The sequence below is a fragment of the Hyperolius riggenbachi genome, chromosome 5 (genome assembly GCF_040937935.1).
Source record: "Hyperolius riggenbachi isolate aHypRig1 chromosome 5, aHypRig1.pri, whole genome shotgun sequence".
Taxonomy (NCBI): domain Eukaryota; kingdom Metazoa; phylum Chordata; class Amphibia; order Anura; family Hyperoliidae; genus Hyperolius; species Hyperolius riggenbachi.
Window position 1 is genome coordinate 415,434,651 of NC_090650.1, and position 25,147 is coordinate 415,459,797.

At 45.1% G+C, this 25,147-nt stretch overlaps 1 protein-coding gene across 2 annotated transcripts; it reads right to left on the bottom strand.

The window, feature by feature from the left end:
* Positions 1–6,481: 6,481 nt before the first annotated feature.
* KLHL38 (kelch like family member 38) lies at positions 6,482–23,642 on the bottom strand. Of its 2 annotated transcripts, none has more exons than XM_068234941.1 (4): positions 23,485–23,642; positions 14,997–16,449; positions 11,362–11,467; positions 6,482–8,821 (listed from the first exon to the last, which is right to left on the bottom strand). In XM_068234941.1, the coding sequence occupies exons 2-4, from the start codon at positions 16,335–16,337 to the stop codon at positions 8,538–8,540; spliced, it is 1,731 nt and encodes a 576-aa protein (XP_068091042.1). In that variant the 5' UTR covers positions 16,338–16,449; positions 23,485–23,642; the 3' UTR covers positions 6,482–8,537. The 2 variants fall into 2 exon arrangements, with proteins under 2 accessions (XP_068091042.1, XP_068091043.1); XM_068234942.1 differs by lacking the exon at positions 23,485–23,642 and adding an exon at positions 18,754–18,838.
* Between the last annotated feature and the right edge of the window lie 1,505 nt (positions 23,643–25,147).

Sequence of the window (25,147 nt, forward strand, 5' to 3'; positions counted from 1 at the left end):
TGGGGAAGTTGGGAGATAGGACAAGGTGCTTCAAACAGTTTAGATAAGTCACACTTGATTATCTTCACACCTTAACCTGGATAAACAAGGGCAGAGGAAAGGGGATGGGGGGGGGGGGGGAATAGGTTATGTTTAGCTTTAGTAAAATACTGGTATTTATTATTCTACTCTAACAGTAGAATATCAATTCAGATGCAGTCTATTGATTTCAATAGGCTGCTAAACCACATCCGAATTCGCATGCGGCATACAGGCGCGATTCGCAGCTAGTGGAAATAGGCCCTATAACATGACTGGTTCTTCAAATCCCAAGTGCTGAAAACAATGACAGGTTCACTTTAAGTCTCGGTGGACATCCATGAAATGAAAGATGGCTAAATCCCGATGATCCCAGCTGCCATAACAGCTCTGTTGCAATGGCTACTAGATGTGACTCTGTACATCCTGCATATATTCTATAGACACTTATCTCAGACACATATGTCATCCTTCTTCTCACCTTCTGCTGCAGCCTTTTCCATGAATCATTTTATTTACATTCTACAAACCATCCGGAACAATGCGTCTCCTGCTCCTACTTTAGTGATATTTCTGTCATTTCCAAGTCTTAACCCTTAAATTAAATCCAGCACCATTTTTAGCACGTTGGGCATTTCAATAGCACATTAAATATGCATGCCAACAATGTGGCTTATTACTAAAGAAAACTTCAATTTTACCTCTTCTTTTTTACATTTGAGAGTTTTGCACAGACCTTTATTAGCCTACTTCCAAGGCCTGCCTGACCACAAAAGTTTCAGACAGATAAGGACTGATGTAATTATTTTATTGAACACATTAGCAGAGAGCAAACAAAAGCTTTCATCATCAAGGGGTTGGGCAGATAGAATACTGTGCTTCAAAGGGTTAAGCTATCTTCACAACTTCCCCTAGATAAGCAGCTAGAAGTGGAGGGGGGAACATGGCAGCTCCTATAGCTATTTGAAACCAGGAAAAAGTGGTTCTTGGTTTCCTTTAAAGCATACATGTCAAACTCCGGCCCACAGGCCAAATCTTCCCCCACTTTGCGCTATGTTTGGCCCACTGTAGACCACCAGGGAAGCTATATTGGAGGTGAAACCCTAGATCACCAGGGAAGCCATATGGGAGAGGTAGGGGGAAAGCACTAAACACTAGGGAACTATAGAGGGATGGGTGGGGGCCACTAGACACCAGGGATCTGTGTATGGCAGGGAGTGCCACTAGACACCAGATAACTGTATAGGGGAGGGAGAAGGACCACTAGACACCAGGGAACTGTATAGGAGTTGGAGGGGAGTAATTGGACACCAGGGAACCTTATAAGGTGGCCAGTAGACATTGAGGTTGGCCCGCGGCTAGGTCCTAGGGCCTGATTCACAAAGCGGTGCAAAGTGTTTGCACGCCTGTGAAAAGCCCTTTATCACGCCTAAACTCAGTTTAGGTGTGATAAAATGAAACTCGCGTGAAATTCCCGCGCGCAATCGCGCGGCGCACGGTGCAGTGCGCGCGATGCACCCATTAAACCCTATGGGCGTTGCGCGCGGAGTTGCTCGATTGCGCGCGCAAAACTTTGCGCGCGATAAAGAGCACAAAACGGTGCTAACTCAGCAGTGCAAAGGTTATCACGCCTAAAGTCTTTTAGGCGTGATAACTGAGTTATCACCGCTTTGTGAATCAGGCCCCTAGTGTTCAATGTCGGCCCACTTTTACTGTATATTTTAGTTTGACACCCCTTAAAGCAAAGGGTAATAAATATATACAGTACACACACACACACACACACACACACACACACACACACACACACACACACACACACACACACTGCATAAATTTGTATCCGGATCTCTGTAGTCAACGTGTCCTTATGAATGTTTCGCTTATTTCAATTAGAAATGTTAATGAAGTTCAAATAATTCTGAGTTGATTAACATTTTATCTGAATTTTATGCATGCTTGGAAATGGACCAATCAGACTCAGCAGTGGCTATATTTGATTGGTCGATTTTCAAGCTTCTTCTACCCTTTTGCAAATTGTAAATTTAGCATATCTCCCAAATGTCGTCTGCCTGTGTTATGTGACCAGGGCCATGTTTATAGTCCCCTGACCTCCCAGTGATGTTTAGTCTAGGCTAGGTAGTTATGGAGTCTTCTTCTCCCAGTGCACTCTGGGAGACTAGGTGTTGTTTCTGTTCACTTCGGAACGCACAGCAACCAAAACGTGACGCAGCGATGCACCTGCCATCAGTAAAGATGTCACCTCCTGTGATAAATTTAAGACTGTAAATCAGGGAGAGGAAATATTTTACAATGGGCAAACACTGACTAAATAATCTATAAATTAATTTTGTAAAAAAAATAAACAATTTTAATAATTTAGTTACAGTACATTCATCAAAGTTCCTCTTCAAGCCTTTTAATGTATGAAGTTTAGCAGAGGGCTAACTTTCTTCAAAAGAGGCCTTTTACACTGTGTCCGTTACATAGTAAAGCGAGGCAATGATATTCCTATGGGGCTTACATTGAGTGTGGTACGGCAGCTTCCGACGCACACAGCATGCTGTACGCTAACTGGGCAACACTTGCGTTTACAGTGGCAGTTAAGCATGCTTTCATTGTACTGTATGTTTCGCAGTATAGTCGTACCGCTCGACTTATGTGGTATGCGACTTTTTGGCACTGTTGTGTTTTGATGGCATTTCCACAAAACATTCACTGCTGGTGGGCCTTGAGGACAGGGTTGGGGACAGGGCCGGGCTGAGGCAGAGGCGAGAGAGGCTCCAGCCTCAGGGTGCGGTGTAGGAGGGGGAGCACAACTCACTCAGCTATCATTCCCCTATTGTGTTTGTAGCAGAGAGAAATAAGAAAAGGGGATGCATGGTAGTGAGTACAAGCCAGATAACTAGAGATTAAGGTGTTGGGGCCCTGGGGTGCCTCTTAGTCTAATAGCAATCAGTGTGGGGTGGCTGGGGTGGGAGGGATGGAGGGGCGCACTTTGGTGTCTCAGCCTAGAGTGCTGGAGGAACTTGTTCTGGCTCTGGTTGGGGAACACTGCTTTAAAGGGCCTCTATCACAAAAAATTGTAAAATTTAAAATACATGTAAACACACACAAATAAGATGTACATTTCTTCAAGAGTAAAATGAGCTATAAATTACTTTTCTCCTATGTTGATATCAAGACAAGACAAGACAAATAACATTTATATTGCGCTTTTCTCCTGGCGGACTCAAAGCGCCGGAGCTGCAGCCACTGGGACGCGCTCTATAGGCAGTAGCAGTGTTAGGGAGACTTGCCCAAGGTCACCTACTGAATAGGTGCTGGCTTACTGAGCAGGCAGAGCCACAATTCGAACCCTGGTCTCCTGTGTCAGAGGCAGAGCCCTTAACCATTCCACCATCCAGCCACTATATCACTTATAGTAGTTAGTAGAAATCTGACAGGTTTTTGACTCCTCCATCTCTTCATGGAGGGTTCTCAGTATGTCGTTTATTCCTTACAAAAGCACTCCCTAGAAAATATCCATACAAAGATGCAGCCTCCCCACACCTGTTTGCACACTGTTCTAGCAGTTGAACTGAGCACCTGCTGTTCACAAAGTGCTTTTGAAAATAAAGAAAACCCCGTGAATCCCCCACGAGGGGATGGGCTAGTCCAAAACCTTTCAGTTCTGTCAGATTTCTACTAGCTACTGTAAGTGACAGCCACATAGGAGAAAAGTAATTTATAGCACCATTTACTCTGTTAGAAATGTACTTTTTATGTATGTGTTTTCATGTATTTTAAATTATACAGTTTTTTGTGATAGTGGCCCTTTAAGACCAGACACAGGGAAAGGTGTGGGAGCGGCGGGTCCACCCACACTGCTGATAATAACAGTTAAGAACTATTTTTTATTTTAAGCGTTTTAAAATTACACTTCGGTGTTGAAAGCCTCTGAAAACCTCCAGTTTCCGGAGCCTGCAGGGAGAGAGTGAAACAGACTTCATACTCTGCCAACATTCCTTCACAGGAAACATTTCACCCCTCCTTCTGTCACTCCAGCTAAACGCACTTATTTTTATTTACTGAGCCTGTCTGGCCCCACACTATCTTTCTTGGAATATTTTCTTGCAACTTAAAGGATACCCGAACTGAAATGTGACATAATGAGATAGACATGGGTATGTACAGTGCCTAGCACACAAATACTTATGCTGTGTTACTTAACACCGGCACACAGACAGCACCTCTGCATCATCAATCCTCAGGACTGAGATATTGCTGGATGAATGTTCAGGGTGAAGCTGTGTTCCTTGTGAATACATAATCATAACTTACAGCTCGCTCATCATCCGGTACCAACCACTATTGCAACACAGCTAGTACTGCTGCATAGGCAGTGGTGTAGGGATGCAGAGGCTTTGATGGCGTCAGCGCCTCTGGACCAGCGGCGTAACTAAGTTGCATGCCCCCCCCCCCCCCCCGTGTTGCCTGTGTAATACCCTCCTCCCCTTAAAGGATATCCGAACTGACATGTGACATGATGAGATAGACTTGTGCATGTACAGTGCCTATCACACAAATAACTATGCTGTGTTCCTTTTTTTCCTTTCTCTGCCTGAAAGAGTTAAATATCAGGTATGTAAGTGGCTGACTCAGTCCTGACTCGGACAGGAAGTGACTACAGTGTGACCCTTACTGATAAGAAATTCCCCCTTTTTACCTCTTTCTTGCTCTTAGAAGCCATTCTCTGCCAGGAAAGTGTTTTATAGTTGGAATTTCTTCTCAGTGAGGGTCACACTGTAGTCACTTCCTGTCTGAGTCAGGACTGAGTCAGCCACTTGCATACCTTATATTTAACTCTTTCAGGCAGAGAAATAAATAAAGGAACACAGCCTAGTTATTTGTGTGCTAGGCACTGTACATACACATGTCCATCTCATTATGTCACATTTTAGTTCGGGTATCCTTTAAAGCAAAAGGACACTTAGGCCTGGAACCCACTAGCAGTATGTTACTATGCCATTTCTGAGCGCTTTGTGATATGAAAAGCTCTTGCTAAAGTAATGCTACGGGTGTGATCACACTAGAGCGATGTGATTTTATAAAAAATTCCCCATAGCATTGCATTAGCCAGAGCTTTTCAAATCACTAGCGCTTAGTGAGGCTGCTAGTGGGTTTGAGCACTTGAGCCAAAAAGAATAATTTACAGCACAACGAGTTCTGCCGACTGAGGTAAAAAGCGGTGCACTTATCTCAAACCAGATAATCCCTTTGAAGCTGCTAATGGGTTAAAGAAAATCTACCCACAAATTCTCAACAATGACTGAAATGCCACAAAGAACAGATTCTCTAATTTGCCCACATCTCACCATAGCAGCGATCTGCAAACTTAGCTCTCCAGCTGAGCAGAGAAAAGCTGGCTAATGTAAATAACACACACACACAGGGGAGTGTGCATAGAGGGGGCATGCATAGCAGAACCACAACACTGAAGAGTTGGCAGCCTTCCAGACACAGGACGACAAGTCTGACAGGGGAAAGATAAGCTGATTTATTACAGAGATGGTGATAGTATAAAGTGCTGCAGTAAGCCAGAGCACATTATAATAGGTTTAGGAACCTGTAGGATGGTGGAAAACACAATGACATTTTTGTTACAGAGTCCCTTTAAGGAACTACAAGTCCCACAATGCATTGCAGGAGTCTGATAGCCACAGTCATGATTCATAAAGGCAAATGCATTGTGGGACTTGTAGTTCCTTAACAGCTGGAGAGCCAAGTTTGCAGATCACTGCACTATAGGAAGTAAACAAAGCTGCAATATTATGACATCCAGACAGCATCCATCATGCAAAACGAGAGGCTTATTTTGTTAGTAAACAGTCTACTTTGGGACCCAACACTCAAAAGAGGGATCCGCACACAGTCTTCAAGGAACAACGTGCCTTTATTGTTCCAATGCACACATATAATACACACCAAATCGTCTCAGCCGACAATTGTTTCGGGGCCAATCAGGACCCCTTTATCAAGGCTGTGGGACACAGGTATGCTTTTGGCCATTTTGGAGACTTTTGCGTCCCCCAGGCTTCATAGCCTACACTCATTTGTTTTGAAAGCACCAATAACGACTTGGTTATATATCGAAATTATGTTGTTTCCAAAATAAGTCTGTAAAGGGTACAAAAATGATCGTCAGCCCAAACACACTAAACCCACGTATAAAACCCCTCCTATACTTGTTATAAGGAAAGAAGTCACACTATAAAAACATCCTACTGTCTATGTAGAGCCTGGGTCTCTACAGATTGGAATAATGTGCTTGAAATCCAGAAGAGCTATTGTCAATACCAGGCTGAACACAATTTATTTTACATTTGTAGTAAAGTCAGAATCAATTGCATCTCATTGACTGTCTATACTAACTACAGAGAACAGAAGGGCCAGAAGCCCCACCCCCATCCTCCATGACCCACCCCCTTTATGACCCCGCCCTCCATGACCTGTTGGTCCAGCTATATGGAGCACAAGATTTCCCTGAACTCCATTATGATTACTTGTAATCATTGCTATTATTATTGTGTATTTATACAGAGCTGACATCTTCCACAGCGCGTTCACGTGGTTCATGTATAATCATGTCACTAAAGGTGCCCAGTCAGGGTGAAATATTTTCCTCAGATGGAATAATTCGATTTCTATAATTGAATTGTACAGAAAGCCACGCAGTATGTGGAGAAAATAAGTGTGAAATGATTCTATGGTGGATTGGTAAAACAGAATTTTGTCAATCGGAATGTTGGATTTTACGATCGCACCTGAAGAGAGAAAGCGCCCTCATCGACCCATTTATAGGAACAATCAATAACTACTTTATGACCAGGCCCGGATTTTACCTCACAGGAGCCTATAGACACAGATGTCCTGGCACCTTAGACTCCACCCTCCATGACCCTACAAACCCCCGCCGAATCGCACCGCAAGTCTGGCTGTCCCAGCTGTCACTCCTTCCTTACTTCCCTTGCCCATCATAGGCAGCTACACGTGCCCCTTAGTATTAGGTAGCCAGAGGTAGCTTCAATATTAAGTAGCTAGAGGTGCTCTAGTCCTGACTGAAGGAAGAGCTGGTCAGTGGAATGCTGAGAGCTGGGTGAGTAACCTCTCATTTACTTTACATCTGCTTAGGACTCTGCATAGGGAAGGAAGGACGGAGGCACTCGGGGAGGGGAGTAAGCCGCCTTTTCATCAGGCGCCTGTAGACATGTGCCTACAGTGCCTTGTGGTAAATCCGGCCCTGCTTAAAGTGGATCCGAGATGAACTTTTACTCATTGCATAATTGTGTTCATTTTCTATTGTTTATAGGGCATTCCTCGAGCCAAATGCTTTTTTGTTTTTGTTTTAATACTCTAATTCCCTATAAACTACACAAGCTCCGCCCACAGGTTTTCAGAGAGCCAAGACAGTGGCAAGGGCTCATGGGAGCTCAGTCTGGGCAGGAGGAGGGGGAGGTATTACTAGCAATTGATTTCAGAGGCAGAGGGGAGGAGGGAGGAGGAGGGGTGATTAGGTTTTTTTGCTCAAGATACAGATAAGCCTAACTCTGTGTAATGTTTACAAATAACATGGCTGCTGTCATTGTATCACAGGAAGAAATAATCATATTCTATTAAAGCTGTTTGCAGCTAGATTTGCTGTGTAAACTATCTAAACTTTAGATAACATATATAGACAAGTTACTTGTTATAGTTAGTTTTTCATCTCGGATCCGCTTTAAGATTCTGCTAAACTGATCGAATGAGGAAAATATTGTTCCATTGACAGTACATGGGCACATACAATACATATTGAACCCTTCTGGGCTGCATCTATCCTAGGCCGAGGCCTGTGTAGCCTTTCCAGAGATTCCGACCCTGTGTTCAATCAAGATACAAATAATTACTCATTTATTTGAAATATGTGTTAAAGAAGACCTGAATTCTTGCACAGGACAGAAGGAAAACATAGAGAGATGCACTCTGTATGTATTTAGAGAGTTTAGCCTGTCTAATTCCCCCTCATCTGTGATTAATCACAACTGTAATGTGATCCCTTAGCTGTGTCAGCTCAGGAATCTCAGCAGCCTTGGCAGAGCAGCTAATTTGTAAACACAGGATGTTAACGCTATGTCTGCTTCCATGAAAGGAGGAAGTACACACACTGCAGATTTATGGCAGGATTTCTATCAGCTGTAGCAAAGAAATGTTTGATTTAAAGGTTATTCTGCTGTTGTTTATCTTTTAGAGCCGAGAGGAGGTTCTGAGTTCAGGTCGGTTTTAAGCAGACTTAGGTTTGATGGAAACTCAGTCTATCCTAGATTTACATTAAGTAAGCTCTTAGCTCTGGGGTTGTGCCCAATGATTACAGTCAATCTAAAACTTTCAGCATCTATAGCTGGTATGACCACATTTGCAAACATTTTCCACCCAAACCGGTCAGCAGCAGCCCAGCTGTTGCAGCTGTTTGGTTGGGCATTGGGGTTTAGTCGATCTCTCTATTGTATGTGTGTAGGGATGCACTGCAGGGTGAGGCAGCTGTGGTCAAACAGTCTGTTGGGCAGCTTCCCCTTGGAGGACCAGGCGTCGGTCTCGGGGTCGTAGCAGTCGAAGGAATCGGAGTCCTCGATGGTGTTGTCCACAGTCAGGCAGCGGCCTCCGGTCACGTAGACTCTGTTCTGCAGGACTGTGGCACCGTGGTGCATCCTGCGGTCCTTCATATCCGCGCACTTCACAAACGTGTTCTTCACCGCGTCATAGGCGATAACTCTGCGGGTGTAACCTGCAACACAACAGGCAAGGCTTCAACCAAACTCTACACAAGACGGAGAATGATCAGCACAGAACCCTGAGCAGTAAATTACAAGATTTCACTTACCTGGGGCTTCCTCCAGCCTACCGGCGTCCTCCTGGCTCCTCTCCGTGTCCCGCTGGCAGCCCCCGTTACCAGCGACACTCGGGCCGGGTGTCAGACTGAATCTTGCTGGATCATGACGCTCGTCGCTACGCGTCATCACGGCGGCCGGAGTGACATGTCTGCGCATGCGCGGTTTTCTAACTCTAAATGGCATATGCGCAGACCTGTCACGCCGGCCGGTGTGATGACGACAAGCGTCAGGATCCAGGAAGAGTCGCCCGACACCCGGCCCAGGTAACGGGACACGGAGAGGAGCCAGGGGGACGCTGGGGGACCTTGCGGCCTACGGTCACGGTGGGCTGGAGGAAGCCCCAGGTAAGTAAAATCTTTTCATTTACGTTACTGCTCAGGGTCCCTTTAAAGCAAACCTGAAGTGAAAATAAACTTATGAGATAATGACTTGTATGTGTAGTACATCTAGGAAATAGAACATTGTTAAAGAAAAGAGTCTCATATTGTTTCTAGTACAGGAAGAGTTAAGACACTTCAGTTTTTATCCATGCAAAAGAGCTTCTCTGATCTCTTCTACCCAACTTGGGTCTAAGGCCACATACAGACATCAGACCATAGTCTTTGGAAAATGAAAGATCACAGACCAATCTTACCACCCTTCCTGTAGTATAAGAGCCATACTCAACACAGTCTTTTCTATGGAGCTGAACTCCACATCAGGAAAAAATCTTGGCAAGATGCTGCACACACAGATGCTGTACAGACACAAAAGATCAGTATCTGCAAAAGATCTGTTCCTGCCAAAAATCCATTCCTGCAAATTGCAATGATAGTCTATGAGATCTGCAGATCATCATACACACATGATTTAACTGACATTCATCTGCAGATCTGCAGATCTGAAAATCCATCCTGGTGGATCTGATCTGCAGATGAATGTCAGTTAAATCATGTGTGTATGATGATCTGCAGATCTCATAGACTATCATTGCAATTTGCAGGAATGGATTTTTGGCAGGAACAGATCTTTTGCAGATACTGATCTTTTGTGTCTGTACAGCATCTGTGTGTGCAGCATCTTGCCAAGATTTGTTCCTGATGTGGAGTTTAGCTCCATAGAATAGACTGTGTTGAGTATGGCTCTTATACTACAGGAAGGGTGGTAAGATTGGTCTGCGATCTTTCATTTTCCAAAGACTATGGTCTGATGTCTGTATGTGGCCTAAGGCAGTCCTGTTTTTCTGAAGCATTTATACATCAAAGAAACAGTAAGAGGCAGCATGAGATAAGGTTTTACTGCAGGGAAGTTCAAAGGGTCATCATTTCTGCTTTGTTTTATAGCTTATAATACAGAGTGTGGTTTCTAAACTGCAACTGTGACAGAATGATGCAATGTTATATAAAAAAAAAATCTATATAAAAATAAAAATATGAGACTTATTTCTTTCTACTAATGTTCTATTAATGCATTGTACTACACATACAATTCATTTAATCCTAAGGTCCCATTTCCACTATAGCGAATTCGCATGCGTTTTTCCGTATGCAAATTCGCATAGCAATACAAGTGAATGGGACTGTTTCCACTTGTCAGGATTCCTTTGCGTTTTTCTGTGCAGAAAAAATTCGCATGGCAGAGCCATCAGAATTCTCATATCACATGGTGTAAACCGCTATGCGAATCGCATACAATGTATTTAATAGGAAATTTGCATGCGGTTTGGGTATGCGAATTTTCATGCGAATTCGCATAGAAACAATGGAAAATCCCACCGGCACTGGCAAGGTTAAATTCGCATACATCGTCATCCATGCGAATTCGCATGAAAATTTGCATAGAACCACGTGCGAAATTCACATCCGCATGCGAATTTTTACCGCGGCGATTCCCACCGCACAAGTGGAGATACAGCCTAAGGGGTTTTTTTTGCTTCAGATTTCCTTGCATTGTGATTCAATTATATTTCAATGGTATGTTCACATTGACCCTTCAGCAGTGCCATACGGCAGTTTCCATAGGGATAATGTATAGTTATTTTTAATACTTTAGTATTTATATAGCGCCGGCATCTTCCGCAGCGCTGTACAGAGTATATTGTATTGTCACTTAACTGTCCCTCAGAGGAGCTCACAATCTAATCCCTACCATAGTCCTATGTCTATGTATGTATCATATAGTGAATGTATCGTAGTCTAGGGCAAATTTAGGGTTTAGCCAATTAATGAAGTTATCTATGTATTTGGGACGTGGGAGAATTTACTTTAGATTTTTTGACAGATAGATGGTTCGATAGATAATTTCCAACAGGTCCGATCTGATTTTCAATCATTTTTCTGATCGATTTCTCATAGGAGTGAATGGAAATCGGTCAGAAAATCGATCGGACAGTAAATCTGATGAAAAATCTCATCGTGTATTCCCAGCATAAGGCTATTTCAATGGATGAACTCACCTCCAATTATTATAATCTTGTCACCAACAACCACGGCCGGAGCGCAAACATTCTTCACCATCCTGGTCTCCATCCGGAACCACATGTTCCTGGCGATGTGATACACCTGGGGGCGCCAATCACAGGATATGACATCACTCTTCTCATTTACATAGACGTCTTACTTATCATTCGTATGTATTTATCAATTTGTAAGTAAATGTATAGTGTGTTGTTTTAAATTGCTTGTTTTATTATCTGCTTATTTTTTTCATTGAAAATGTAAATATGGGGCTTGATTCACAAACCGGCGCTAAGTGTTAGCGCCGGTGTGAAAAGCCACTTTGTGCCCCCTAAGTAGCTTTGCGCGCACTAACAGTCGAGCAAAGCTACTTCGCGCACAGCCCTGCTCAATGCGCACGCAGCGAGCATCGCGGGTAATAGTGCGTGGTGCGACGTTATCGTCGCACCCACTGCTCTGTAAACGTCGCACCTGGTGCAACGAAATTGGTGCATCGAGTGCCCCGAAAGGGCGCACCAATGCATTGCTTTAGGGGCACCCGATGCGTCATTTTCAAAGCAGCAAGTGCGACGATAACGTCGCACCGCGCACTATTACCCGTGATGTGCGCTGCGCGTGCACTGAGTGGCGCTGTAATTAGTGTGTGGGCGCAACCCACCTAACACCCTGGTTTGCGCCCACAAAGCATTAGGGCTCACTAACCGGCTTAGCGCCGGTTAGTGAATCAAGCCCATGATATATTAAAATTTATGTTTTTTAACAAATCCCCAATCCCCAAATATACACTTGCTGGAGTTGGGGGATGGGAAGAAGGGTAGTTCATAATAATGTTGAAACTTGGGGGAAAGGGGGACCGGGTCCTAGGGAGGGGGCCCAATGCCATGGATTCTAGTTACGCTTCTGTCCTGAAAACTGGCAATATGTCTGCATATACTCCAAATACTGGCAGTACTGTATGTGTAAATGTGTACCAAATACTCACAATATGCCTATGAAAAACGGGCAAACGTGTCATTTTTTTAATTGGAATCGTTGTGGTCGGCGGAATGCAAAGTCCCATCCTGCATGATTTTTATCAGAAGCAGCGGATGCTATCCGGGACAATTATTATTATTATTATTATTTAGTATTTATATAGCGCCGACATCTTACGCAGCGCTGTACAGTGTATATATATATTGTCACTAACTGTCCCTCAAAGGAGCTCACAATCTAATCCCTACCATTGCCATATGTCTATATATTATGCAGTGTAAGTACTGTAGTCTAGGGCCAATTTTAGGGGGAGCCAATTAACTTATCCGTATGTTTTTGGAACAATGTACAATGGACGCCTATGGGAACCGACAGTGTCCATTCTAACTTAATCCTTTTCTGGTACTCAGCTGGGGCACTGGCTCCCCACTCCCCCCAGGAATCACTTTGCCCTCGAGTGCCCCCCCTGCTCAGTAACATACAGTTAACGGTTTCCAGTCTCCTGCAGCATACAGTGAACAGGATAGGGTCTGTAAAAAACTCTCTGTGTCAGCCTGAGTCTATAGGCCAGAGGTGTCAAACTCAAATGCAGAGAGGGCCGAAATTGTACTCTGGGACCTAGTCGCAGGCCAACCTCAATGTCTACTGGCCACCTTCCTCCCTTATGAAGTTCCCACATGTCTAATAGCTCCCCTCTAACCCCTATACAGTTCCCTGATGTCTAGTGCTCTTACCTCCCTCCCCTATACAATTCTCTGGTGTCTAGTGCTCTTACCTCCCTCCCCCATACAATTCTCTGGTGTCTAGTGCTCTTACCTCCCTCCCCTATATAGTTCCCTGGTGTCTAGTGCTCTTACCTCCCTCCTCTATACAGTTCCCTGGTGTCTAGTGGCCCTCGCCCTAACCATATATAGTTCCCTGGTGTTTAGTGCTTTCCCACAACCTCCCCCATATGGCTTCCCTGGTGTTCTTGGGCTTCACCTCCAGTATAGATCTCCTGGGAGTCTAGAGTGGGCCAAACATAATGCAAAGTGGGGAAACCACTGAAGGGCCAAATTTAGGCAAGTCTCCTGCGCCTGCGCAATAGATCGGACCCGACTGAGATCGGCTATTTCTGCCTATTTCCGAGCGGAGAGCTGCAACAGCGCCCCCCGCTGGAGCCAGGGAAAGAAAAATATTTATTATAGTATATAATATACAAATTGTCAGCTGTGCATTTAGTGGGCCAGAGTGAGACCGCCGTGGGACACAGGAGGACGGGGGAAGCCTCAATAGGAACCAGAGGCTTACCCCTACCGAGGTGAGTACCCCCAGGGGAACTTTTTCATTACAGAGTCTCTTTAATGTTATCACTTGAGATAAGCATATGATATCTAAAGCTCGCCATACAAATATCGATTTTCATCACCCAAATGGGGCCTGCCAGCCAGCCACTGTGCCCTCTTTGTGCCCCCCCCCCCCCCCCCCAAAAAAAGAATAATATCAAGCTGGGGCCACAACTGCTATTATTTATTTTTTAATTACAATCATATTTTATAAACTGGTTTATGTATACATAGGAGGCTCAGAGACGGCATGCATCAGTTATGTCTCAACAATAAAACAATTGTTATGAGCTTCCAGGAATTCCAAGTACTGTGAACCAAGTACTACGTGCACCTTGTTCCAGCGTTCTATGGCTGCAGGCATAACACCCACATGTGGTATTAATGCAGGGAGAGATTGAACCACAACTCTATTAAGTATGAAAACATTTTGTGTGCTTCATTCATAAAAATATGTTCAGAAACTAATCAAAGAGGACCTAAACTGTGAGGGCTCTTTCACGCAACTTTGTAGGTTCCTGGCACACAAGCATTATTCGTGCTGGTTGGTGGGGGGTTTCCTTTGATGTCTTTTCCATTCGTCAGCTCTCTCGTTCCCCCGCCATGTCTTCTCCTATCTGCTGACATCTTCACCGCTATGGCGCTGACCAGGAAGTTACTTCCGGGTCAGCGCCATAGTGGTGAAGATGCCGGCAGATACCAGAGGAAGCAAGGGAACGAGAGAGCTGACAGGGTAGAAAAGACAGTGAAGGGAACCTTGAGTTGGTGACTTATGCTTTGGATTTTATTTTAATAGGTACTAAGATTACAGCGGTGCAATTATGGCAGTACAAGGGGGGCGTTCCTAGGGAGGATAACGCCCATTTCCTCACTGCCCATATTCAATATTCTAGTCAGTCGAAGATTTCAGCTGACCACTGTGGGGACTACAGGGTGCACTGGACTGTGAGAATGGTACTGTGACATATGTCACAGCACCACTGACCACTGACAAAACGGCACCTATGTATATTAATCAAACCCTCTCTCAGTTTATGGGTACTTTATCCCTCCCAACTCTACAGTATTAAGACCTAAAAACATTTTCACGTTGAGCCTGGATTTAAAGAGAAAAAAAGAGTCAATGCCTCTGGATCAGGGACTGTGCTTCCATAGCTGTTTCTACCCCTGACGTGGAAGGAAATGAGGTAAAATCTCCCTCAGATGGGCCACAGACATAACCAAAAGATGTTCTAATCTTTTTCCATTCAGTCAAAAACTAAAAATAAATGTTTTGGCAGAAATTGAGGTCCGATCAAGCCAAAAATAATCAGAATGACTGTAATTAAATGTACCTGTATAAGCCGAACGGGATTCTGCATCGCGTCTTCTCCACCAAAAAGATATATTCTTTGGTCTTTGGCAGCCACTGCTGGGTGAAGGACAGGAGTTGGCATGTTGGCCATGGATTCCCATGTGTTGTAAATGCTGTCAAATCTTTCTACAGAGCTGAGTATTTGCTGTTTTTCACCAGTTCCTCCAATTGCAAAAATATAATTTTTGTACCCGATGCTTCGGTGAGAATATCTTGGAACAAGCATAGATTCCCCTTTCCTCCATTGGTTTAACTTAAGAGACAGGATATAAACACTTGAAGTAACTGTATTGCCCTTCCTGTCGATAGATAGGCCTCCAAGAACATAAACGTTACCATGCAAGCCAACTGCAGAGGCCTTGTAGAGGCGCAATGGGAGTTTGGCAAGACTAAGCCACTGGTTAGACTTTGCATTGAACAGTAAAACATCTCTTGTGGTCTGCTGGCTGTCTTTCCGTCCTCCTACATTGACAAGGAATTCTTGATGGGAAAATCGCCGTGGGACATGAGTCATGGGCTTAATATCAGGAGAAATGTTTAGGTCCAGGGAAAAGATGAGTCTGCAGGCAGTTTCCAGCATATTCCGGCAAGTCATGGAGGACTGAATAAGGGGGTCACTGGCAATAAAGTGGAAGAGAAATGTTGGATGAACATATTCAAGTCTGACTTTTTGAAACAGTTGCTGTAGATAGCCCTTACGCCCTTGGACATCATGCTTGACCCAAGCCATTAAGGCCTCAAACACTTGTTCCTCTTCCCCAAATAGGTCATCATCTCCGAGGTAGTCCAGCAATTCCAAAGCAGAAAGCTCCTTGAGGTCTTCCGAAAGGGACACTTCTTTGAAAGACTGCAAAGCCATTTTCTTAGCCTTTTCTTTAAGAGTCTTGCAGCTAAAAAAGTCAGACAGACAAATCATGCGTAAGCAGTTTTGAGGAGTCATTTGGTCCTGGAGGAATTCTGAGCAAGTAGCCAAAAGTTTATCGTACTGAAGCAATGAAGCAGCGTGGATGAGATGGAATACGTTTTCAACCGTGATGAGGATGTCTCCCGTGTAAACATAGACAACGATCCTGCGACATGTCTCTGTGTCAATGCCCCGTAAAGTGACTCTTTCCTGGAAGCTCTCTCTAAAATTGTGGCAGAACATGGCCTTGAAGTACGGACTACTAGAGGCCAGGACATTGCGGTGACAGGGAAATTCACCGTCTTCTGTGCAGATGATGACATCTGTTAGTAGCCCAGCTTCTCTCAGACGATTCAGCTCTCTCAGTAAGTCACTTGAAAGGTCCTTATCATGGAAGAGAAGGTTGTCACCTTCCATACTGAAACGTCCGGAATATATTTCAACTTTAATGAATGTTGACTATCGAGGATAATGAATGGAATGCACCAAAAGCCATGGTGGGCCCAAAGCTTCAGTTTCTTCTATCAGCCTAGCAGGAAACATAAAATGTACACCTTCACATTCATTTTTTACAGACATGTCATAGTTTAAATAACACAAAAAGAACTAAAAACGATTTGTATTTTTTCCTCTTTTACAATAAATTATCATCATCAGAGCAGCTGGGCTATCTGGGCAGAAACATAAATTGGAAAATTTATTTCCACTTTAAAAGAAGCTCAGCTAACTAACAATAAAACATTACAATGTCTACAAAATTAGCCCATGTAAACTTTCATCAGCGGTAACTTTCACAGGGTTTGCTGAATGATAAGCTCCTCCTCTTTGCTTGGCTTTATGAGTGCAGTTAAACTTTTAAAAGGCAGTTTCAGAAGCTGTGTTTATTCTCAGCACTGGAGCTGTGTCTGTTACCCTTCCACCTTTCCTGGTGACTCTCTTCATACGTCAGCCAGATAAACGTTAGATTTCACGTTTCATTACTTAAAGGACACCTGAAGCAAGAGGTGTATTGGAGGCTGCCATATTTATTTACTTTTAAACAGTCCTGCTGATCTCTTTGGCTGCAACAGTGTCCAGGGCCGGTTTAAGCAACAATGGGGCCCCAGGCAGGGCCGGGCCGAGGCATAGGCTGGAGAGGCTTCAGCCTCAGGGCGCAGTGTTGGAGGGGGCGCACAATTCATTCAGTTGTCATTCCTAATTGTGTATGAAGCAGAAAGAAATAAGAAAAGGGGATACATAGCAGTGACTGCAAGCCAGATAACTAGATATTAAGGTGTTGGGGAGGTTGTGGGCCCTGTGGCCCTCTTAGTCTAATAGCAATCATTGTGTGACGGCTGGGGTGGGAGGGATGGAGGGGCGCACTTTGGTGTCTCAGCCTTGGGTGCTGGAGGACCTTGTCCCGACTCTGGCCCCAGGGCAAAATAAACCTAGGGCCCCCCCCCCCCCCAACAGATACCCCGGAACAAAAATCGGCATTAAAGGACCTTTTTTGCAGCTGGCATAGTCAGGGTGTGAAGCCCCAATCGGTCAGAGCTCCACATTGTGGCTACCCCAGCCTGCATGGGGAACAAGGGGTTAAAAAGTTTCAGGAGGGGCGCCCCCACATAATTAAAAAAAAAAATTCCCACACTCTAAACTTAAAAAAAAAAAATTGGGAAAATAGGAAAAAATGCCAGGGATACAGCCATATTGCGGCTGTATAGCGATCCGTGGCCAAAGCGCTGCGGCTGCGTATGGACCCCCTGGAAACCCCGTCAGGAAATTTATTGCTCTTTCTTTTGATGAATGTAAAATTACACTACCGTTAGGTTTGCTACTAAAAGTGACATTTACCGCACTTAAAAGTATACTTTTTTCCTTCAAAACTTTAAAATCGATTTTCTCAAAAACTATAAGGTCTTTTTGAAAAATTGTTTTTTTCCTCTTATTCCCAATGATCTCCTTAACATATCCTGCAAATTAATTTAGGGTTTCTAGCATTTAAGGTGGATTTGCTATTAACCATTAACAGGCCCGGCCCTAGACTTTTTGCCGCCTGAGACAATTTTCAGTGAAATCGCCGCCGCCCCCCCCCCCCAAGCCGTTGTTGTGGGGGGCCGCCCGAGCTGGAGGGGATAGCGGGCAGGAAGGGGGTATTGGGCCTAGCGGCGGGGAGGGGGGTCGGACCCCCCCTCCCTCGCCTTAGTCCCCTGTCCTCCGCTCCCCTCCAGCTTTAAAAAGGTCCGTGCTGTGGCTGCAGCTATTCATAAGAGGCAACGGACGGGCCCCGGACGGGGGACCCAGGCGAGGGAGGGGGGGGGTCCGACCCCCCTCCCCGCCACTAGGCCCAATACCCCCTTCCTGCCCGCTATCCCCTCCAGCTCGGGCGGCCCCCCACACACATGGACGGGCGGGTGCAGCCCCCCCAGAAGTGCCGCCTGAGGCAAAAGTTTCACCCCGCCTCATGGGCGGGCCGGCCCTGACCATTAAAGTCGGTGGGTTTTTAAATGTGTATTTTTTTTCCTTTGAAACTTTAAAATCGATTTTTCTCAAAAACTATAAGGTTGATTTGAATTTGTTTTCCCTCTTGTAGCCACTGGGGGCCCCTACAAGCTCTGGGGCCCTGGGGCAATTGCCCCCTTTGCCTCTATGGTAGCGCCGGCCCTGGCAGTGTCTGAATCCCACACCTGAAACAAGCATGCAGATAATCCAGACAGGCTTCAGTCAGAGCACCTGATCTGCTGCATGCTTGTTCAGGGTTTATAGCTAAAAGTTTTAGACGCAGAGGATCAGAAGAACAACCAGGCAATTTACATTGATTAAAAAGGAAATAAATATGGCAGCCTCCATATACCTTACACTTTAGGTTCCCTTTAAGGGAGGAAAGCTTGCATAATTTCCCCTCAATTTGTGCTGTCTGCTGGTATTGAACTCAGTCCTTTGGGGGACACTGTGCTCTACCGACGTGTTGCTAGGCAACAGCCAAGTAACAAGGTATGTGTCTATGAAAAAGGAGGAAGTATGATAGCAACAGAAAAGATGGAGAGGCTTCCACAGGCAGGCTAAGGAAGGGGACAATGGACTCGGCTGTTAATTGTCACTTAACGATCCAGCATGCCAAATCATATATCGGCAATGGTCAGACCTCGAGGACAGTGGCTTAAGGATCACCACCATAGCAGCCTTAGTGGCTGTTCTGGGGCCCGTAGCCAAGCGTGTCCTATTGTTAGTAGCTGGCACTGATAAATAGATCTCTGATGGACCTCATCATGGAGATCTGCAATAGACTACCGATGTGAATAGTAGCACAAGCAGAGCGGAGGAGAGAAGTGACTCACCTCTCCAGGCTCCACCAATGATCTACTTTCTCCCAGGTACCCCCATCTCCATGACTACAGTGCCATCTCTCTTCATGTAACCTGGGAGCGGAGTATGTGAGGATATGGTGCCCTCTTTGGCTACTCATACTGAGGGGCTACATAATTCTGGGGTTTTCCTCTGGCTACATACACTGGAAGGGGGACCACTGACTATCTATACTGAGAGCTACCTAATGCTGAGGGGTACCTCTGGCTACCTGGGACTACCTAATACTGGGGAATGTACTTATGACTAGGGATGGTCAGAAATTTGCATGAAATGCAGATTTCCGAGTTTCAGAAATGGGTTTACAGCGGCAGAAATTGATATGCGGAAATTGGCATGCAGGAATCGGAATTCCGGAGAAATATTGTGTTACCGCAAATTTTAGCCCAACTCGGAAGCATTGCACCAATCCGAGAATGCAGAATTTGTCAGCAGAAATCGGATTACCACACAAATTTTACAGCAATCAGAGAATGCTGAATTTTTCCATGTCACAGGAGTCAAGGCTCCGCCCTGCCTCTGGATAGCATCTGGTCACCTGAGGAACCTCCGGTCACATGACACTTTAATGATGGCTTTGTGGTGTTACCGCTGATACTTTCTATATTTGAAACAAAAAAGTGTCTCTCCAGGTGAGGTGATGCCGTCTTTTCCAGTGACCAATAAAGTGTCTTGGCATTGACACTGGCTGTACACCTCCTGCTTCAAACATTTCACTAGGCCGGAGCCCAAACCAAAGTTTTCCTCATGTGCAGGTTGCTCTTACATATGTTGCATAGGAAAATATAGCCAGAGAGCCCTCCCCATACGAATAGCTAGCCAGAGAGCCCCCAGTGTAGTTAGCCAAAGAGGCACCACCAGTATAGTTAACCAGAGACCCCCCCCCCCCCCCCCAGTACAGGTTGCCAGAGAGCCCTGCAGTATAGCTAGCCAGAGAACCCCCCCGTATAGCTAGCCAGAGAGCCTTGCAGTATATGTAGCCAGAGAGCCCCCCAGTATAACTAGCCAGAGAGCCCCCCAGTATAGGTAGCCAGAGAGCCCCCCAGTATAGGTAGCCAGAGAGCCCCCCAGTATAGGTAGCCAGAGAGCCCCCCAGTATAGCTAGCCAGAGAGCCTTGCAGTATATGTAGCCAGAGAGCCCCCCAGTATAGCTAGCCAGAGAGCCCCCCAGTATAGGTAGCCAAAGAACCCCCCAGTATAGCTAGCCAGAGAGCCTTGCAGTATATATAGCCAGAGAGCCCCCCAGTATAGCTAGCCAGAGAGCCTTGCAGTATATGTAGCCAGAGAGCCCCCCAGTATAGCTAGCCAGAGAGCCTTGCAGTATATGTAGCCAGAGAGCCCCCCAGTATAGGTAGCCAAAGAACCCCCCAGTATAGCTAGCCAGAGAGCCTTGCAGTATATGTAGCCAGAGAGACCCCCAGTATAACTAGCCAGAGAGCCCCACAGTATAGGTAGCCAGAGAGCCCCCCAGTATAGCTAGCCAGAGAGCCCCCCAGTATAGCTATCGAGATAGCCCCCCAGTATAGGTAGTCAAAGAACCCCCCAGTATAGCCAGCCAGAGAGCCTTGCAGTATATGTAGCCAGAGAGCCCCCCCCCCCCCCCCTCAGCATAGGTACCTTCCCCCATTATACCCCTTTTTCCCCGCAAGTCTACACCAAACCCCCTCAGCTCTAGAAAGAACAGTATACAGTACATGACTGTTGTGTGATTGTGGTGCCTATCGCTTTAGCACCAAGGTAGTATCAGCATGACTATGTTTGATGGCCCAAATAAATTGAGCATCCACAGCCAGCAAAGTAAAATTCCACATTTTTAAATAAAATAGCTATGACTAATATCAATGCTGCGCAAGTTGTGTCCCAATGTAATTTAATAACAAATTATTTTTCTACAGTATGGGTTGAATACATTTCCTTCAGTTTGGTTGAATAGCAGTTCTTCTGAATTGGTCCCAATATTAAGGTTCTTTCAAGAGCCAAATTCAAAAGATAGTTGGGGGGGAATTATTGTTTGTGTTCTGGTCAACATGTGTAATTAACATAGGGTCAAGCCTGATACACACATTACATTTCTATTGGCCAATCATTATCCAATTGTACCACTTCCATGTGGTATGAGAGTTATCTACACAATCTGTTCATAGTATTTAAAATCGTCTGGCCTTCATACTACATGGAGGGGGAAAATTGTCAGTGATTGGCCAATAAATATTGAAGGTGTGTATGCACCCTAAGAAGGAGGATCTTTAAGTCTGTTGGGAGAGGCAAGAAGCATGTGTAGGGAGCGCACGTTAAGTTCATTACAAGGTATGTAATTTACATAATTCATGTGCAGCAACTATCTTACCTGTTTACAAAGTACATGTTGCATATAAATAATGTGAGGTAGGCAAGTTGCGTAAAGCGCCGGTAAACTTCCACACATTACATTTAGGCTGCTTCCCCACAGGGACGTTACAGGCGCACGTTAGTGCAGCCTGTAACGCTCCCCCAACGCACAGCAATGTAACACAAGTGGGCTGTTCACACTGCCCACGTTGCGTTACATGTTCTGCCAAAAGTGCAGCATGCTACGGCGTTAGAGCGGCTATAGCCGCGTTAGACTGTTTGCACATGCTCAGTGGGGGGCGGAGAGGAGGCGGGGAGATGCCGCTACAGTAGCCGCGCACATGGCTACTTAATATGCACTGCACTGGCGGCCGCTGATTGGCCGGTGGGACCACGTGATGCGGAGTGTCTCGCTCCGCATCACGTGGTCCCGCCGGCCAATCAGCGCCACTCTGGGAGACCTTATGCGGATAGAGCCGCCTAACGCGGCTCACTCTAACGTCCTCTCCCGCACCACCATGCGTTGCGTTAGGGGCACTTTATGCGACCATAACGTCCTCTTAAACGCAACGTCTTAGTGTGTAAGTAGCCTAAAGGCAGGGTTCAAACGTATTAAAATTCACTCGCGTTTTGTAAATGTGAGAAAATGCATCTGCCTCACATCTAATAAAAGTCAATGGAGAACTGCACATCTGATAAAATGTGTTCGTGTTTTCGCATGCGTGAAAAAAACGTGCTTCTTGCAACATAAAATCGCCCATGACATGCAGATTTCCATTGACTTTCATTACCTGCGGTGAAAAGATTTTTTTGCATACAAACGTGAGAAAATGCACTAATTTCCTTGGAGCTGTTAATCATGTAATCTATTTCTAACTTTCACCTGAGCTGGACAGCTGGTTACAAAGAATGTTAAAAACTTTTGCATCCGGTAACATTTAAAATACCCAAAGTTTTGAAAAAATGTAAATAGCAAATGTTATTCTTATTTAAAGTGGACCTGAACTCTTGCACAGGACAGAAGGAAAGCAGAGAGAAATGCACCCTGTATGTATTTAGAGAGTTTAGCCTCTAATTCTCCTTCATATGTGACTAACCACAAGTTGTAATTTGATCTCTCAGCTGTGTAAGCTGACTGCCATGGCAGAGCAGCTAATTGGTAAACACAGGATGTTAACTTTTTGTCTGCTTCCATGAAAGCAGGAAGTAGCCACACTGCAGATTTATTGCAGGGTTTGTATTAGCTGTTACAAAGAAATGTTTTTCTTTAAAGGTTAGTATGCTGTTGCTTAGCTTTTAGAGCAGAGAGGAAGTTCTGAGTTCAGGTCCGCTTTACTGCCTTTGATAAAGTGTAGTTATAGTTTGCACGGTGCTTTAACAGGTCACACAGAGGCACACTGAGCAAGACCCAGGCCAAATTCAGACGCACAAAACATCCTTTACAGCAAGGAGATGTGATTTGCATCTGAATTGAATGCGAAGTGTGCAGAAAATCTATTTAGGTGCTACACACTGAGCTGGTGGTCATTTCAGATGCAGCCTTAGTGGTATGCGCTGGCGTTCTCCTTGCTGTTCTACCAAATGGAAGTTACACATTTTTTTGCTTAGCTGCTCCCGAGGTTTTAAATTTAGGTTAGGTCAGTTGCCCGGAGGTCTGCCTCACCGTGGCGCAAGTGTCTAGTATAATATACTTTGCATGCAAACCATATTGGAAGCTAAAGTACCTCCTAGTTTAATAAATGTTAGCACTTGTCTTGGATGCAGGGCATGCATTTTTCAGTCTGGCAGAGGCGGTGTATGCCTGTGCGATTAACCATTCAATTGCAGCATGTGTTTAGGGATGTGCAGCCTTTCCCCTCCACCTTTCCTTTACTTTGAAAACTTCCTTTACCTTGATAAATGTCTCCCCTTCTGGCCTCAGCGACTCCTGGGCTGATGTTGCACAGACGCCATGTTAAATCTCAAACGTTTGTCTTCCAGATCCGTCTTTCTCCCTCTTTAGTTTTGTTTACTGTGAGTTGGGCTCGTACTCTTTCTCTGCTGCGGCCTGACAGCGGAGCTGATACTAATATTAGCCATGTGCCGGTGTTATTCTCAGAGTTGTCACATGTGACCGGCCTTTTTGGCAGGGAGGCCAGGTGAAAGCTGTGGGCCTTGTTTTTCCAGCAAGTGTTTATAGAGAGTGAAATGGGGACTTGGCCGTTCTGCTCAGGCTGCTTGTCCTACGTTGACTGGAACAGGAGGGACCGGTAAACACCGGCCTGTGTTTATATGGAACACGAGGAATAAAGCTTTCACAAGACCCCGTTCTAGTAACCCGGATTGTTTTGAAGACCGCTTTTAAGAAGTGACCTTTTAGCTGAACATTACTCTTCTGCCAAAGTCTAATTTCTCCATTGATCTGTTCCTAACCCCCCATAGCAAGTGTGGCCACAACAACCTCTGCTCTGTAAAGGGGTATCAGAGAGAGAGGGGAAAATAGGGTCACTGTTCAAAAGTTTGTATAAAAGTAGAAGTTGTAAAAGATCTCATCTTCCTGGGATGGACACTCTAGGACAATGGTGGCTGCAACCACGAGAATAAGAGACACGTGTTACTTGGGAGGAAAGCTAGGGCAAATTTTGATGAGATACTAAATGATAGAGATGTCATCTTACCAACAAAGATCAGGATAGCTAGAGCCAGTAGTAACATATGACTGTGAAAGTTGGACTATAAATATGGCCATGTGTAGAAAAATTGATGCTTTTGAAGTTGCCTGGATGCTTAAACACATAAGGCCAGTGTTTAGTACAAGGGTTGATACTACTATGAAAACTCAAATACTTTGGTCACATAGGGCCATATCCTATTCAAGGTGATACTTATCACCTTGCCATCGCGCGAGGATTACCGGCAAATCCTATTGCCCATATCCTTCGCGCGATGGCCGATCGTTAGGGAGCATTACTCAGGCGAAAGCCTGAGCGATGCTCCCTTTTACCGAGCGATGGGGAGTGAGGTTTACGCTTTGGTGCTGTCCATCAGCACCACGGCCTCACTCCCCACACATGCGCACTCGCCCGCCGAACATCGCCGACATCTTCCGCCGCAGCATCTGGGGGTCTCCTTTCATAAATATATATCGCCGAAGCGAGTTCTTTTCCGCCTGGGGGGTCTAAAGTTTAATTAGATTAGGCGATGCCCCCATCGCCTAAGTTAAGAACTCGCCAGTGCTTAGCGCTGGCGAGTTCAGCAATAGAATATGGCCCATAATGAGAAGACTGAGAAATGTTTGATGCTTGGAAAAAAATGAGGGCAAAAGAACGAAGATGATGGCAGAATTCAAAATAGATAGACAGCATATGTGAAGCTATGAACATGCCTATGCAACAGATAGAAGAAGCAATTACTGACAGATACAAGTGGTGTGAAAAAAGTACATATGGTCACTTAAAGTCGGAGGTGACTAAATTAACCACTACCCGCCCACTGTTTGAAAATGTCCTGTTGGTCTTAAAGAACCACAGGACATTTTAAAATGTCCTCCCCCACCACCGCTACCATCCCCAAAA

Excerpts from the sequence above, each read along its gene's own strand:
- KLHL38 (XM_068234941.1), bottom strand. The coding sequence starts at position 16,337 with ATGGAAGGTGACAACCTTCTCTTCCATGATAAGGACCTTTCAAGTGAC. Across the intron at positions 11,468-14,996 it reads ATCCCGTTCGGCTTATACAG|GTGTATCACATCGCCAGGAA; the intron begins GTACATTTAATT and ends TGGCGCCCCCAG. Across the intron at positions 8,822-11,361 it reads CAAGATTATAATAATTGGAG|GTTACACCCGCAGAGTTATC; the intron begins GTGAGTTCATCC and ends GTTGTGTTGCAG.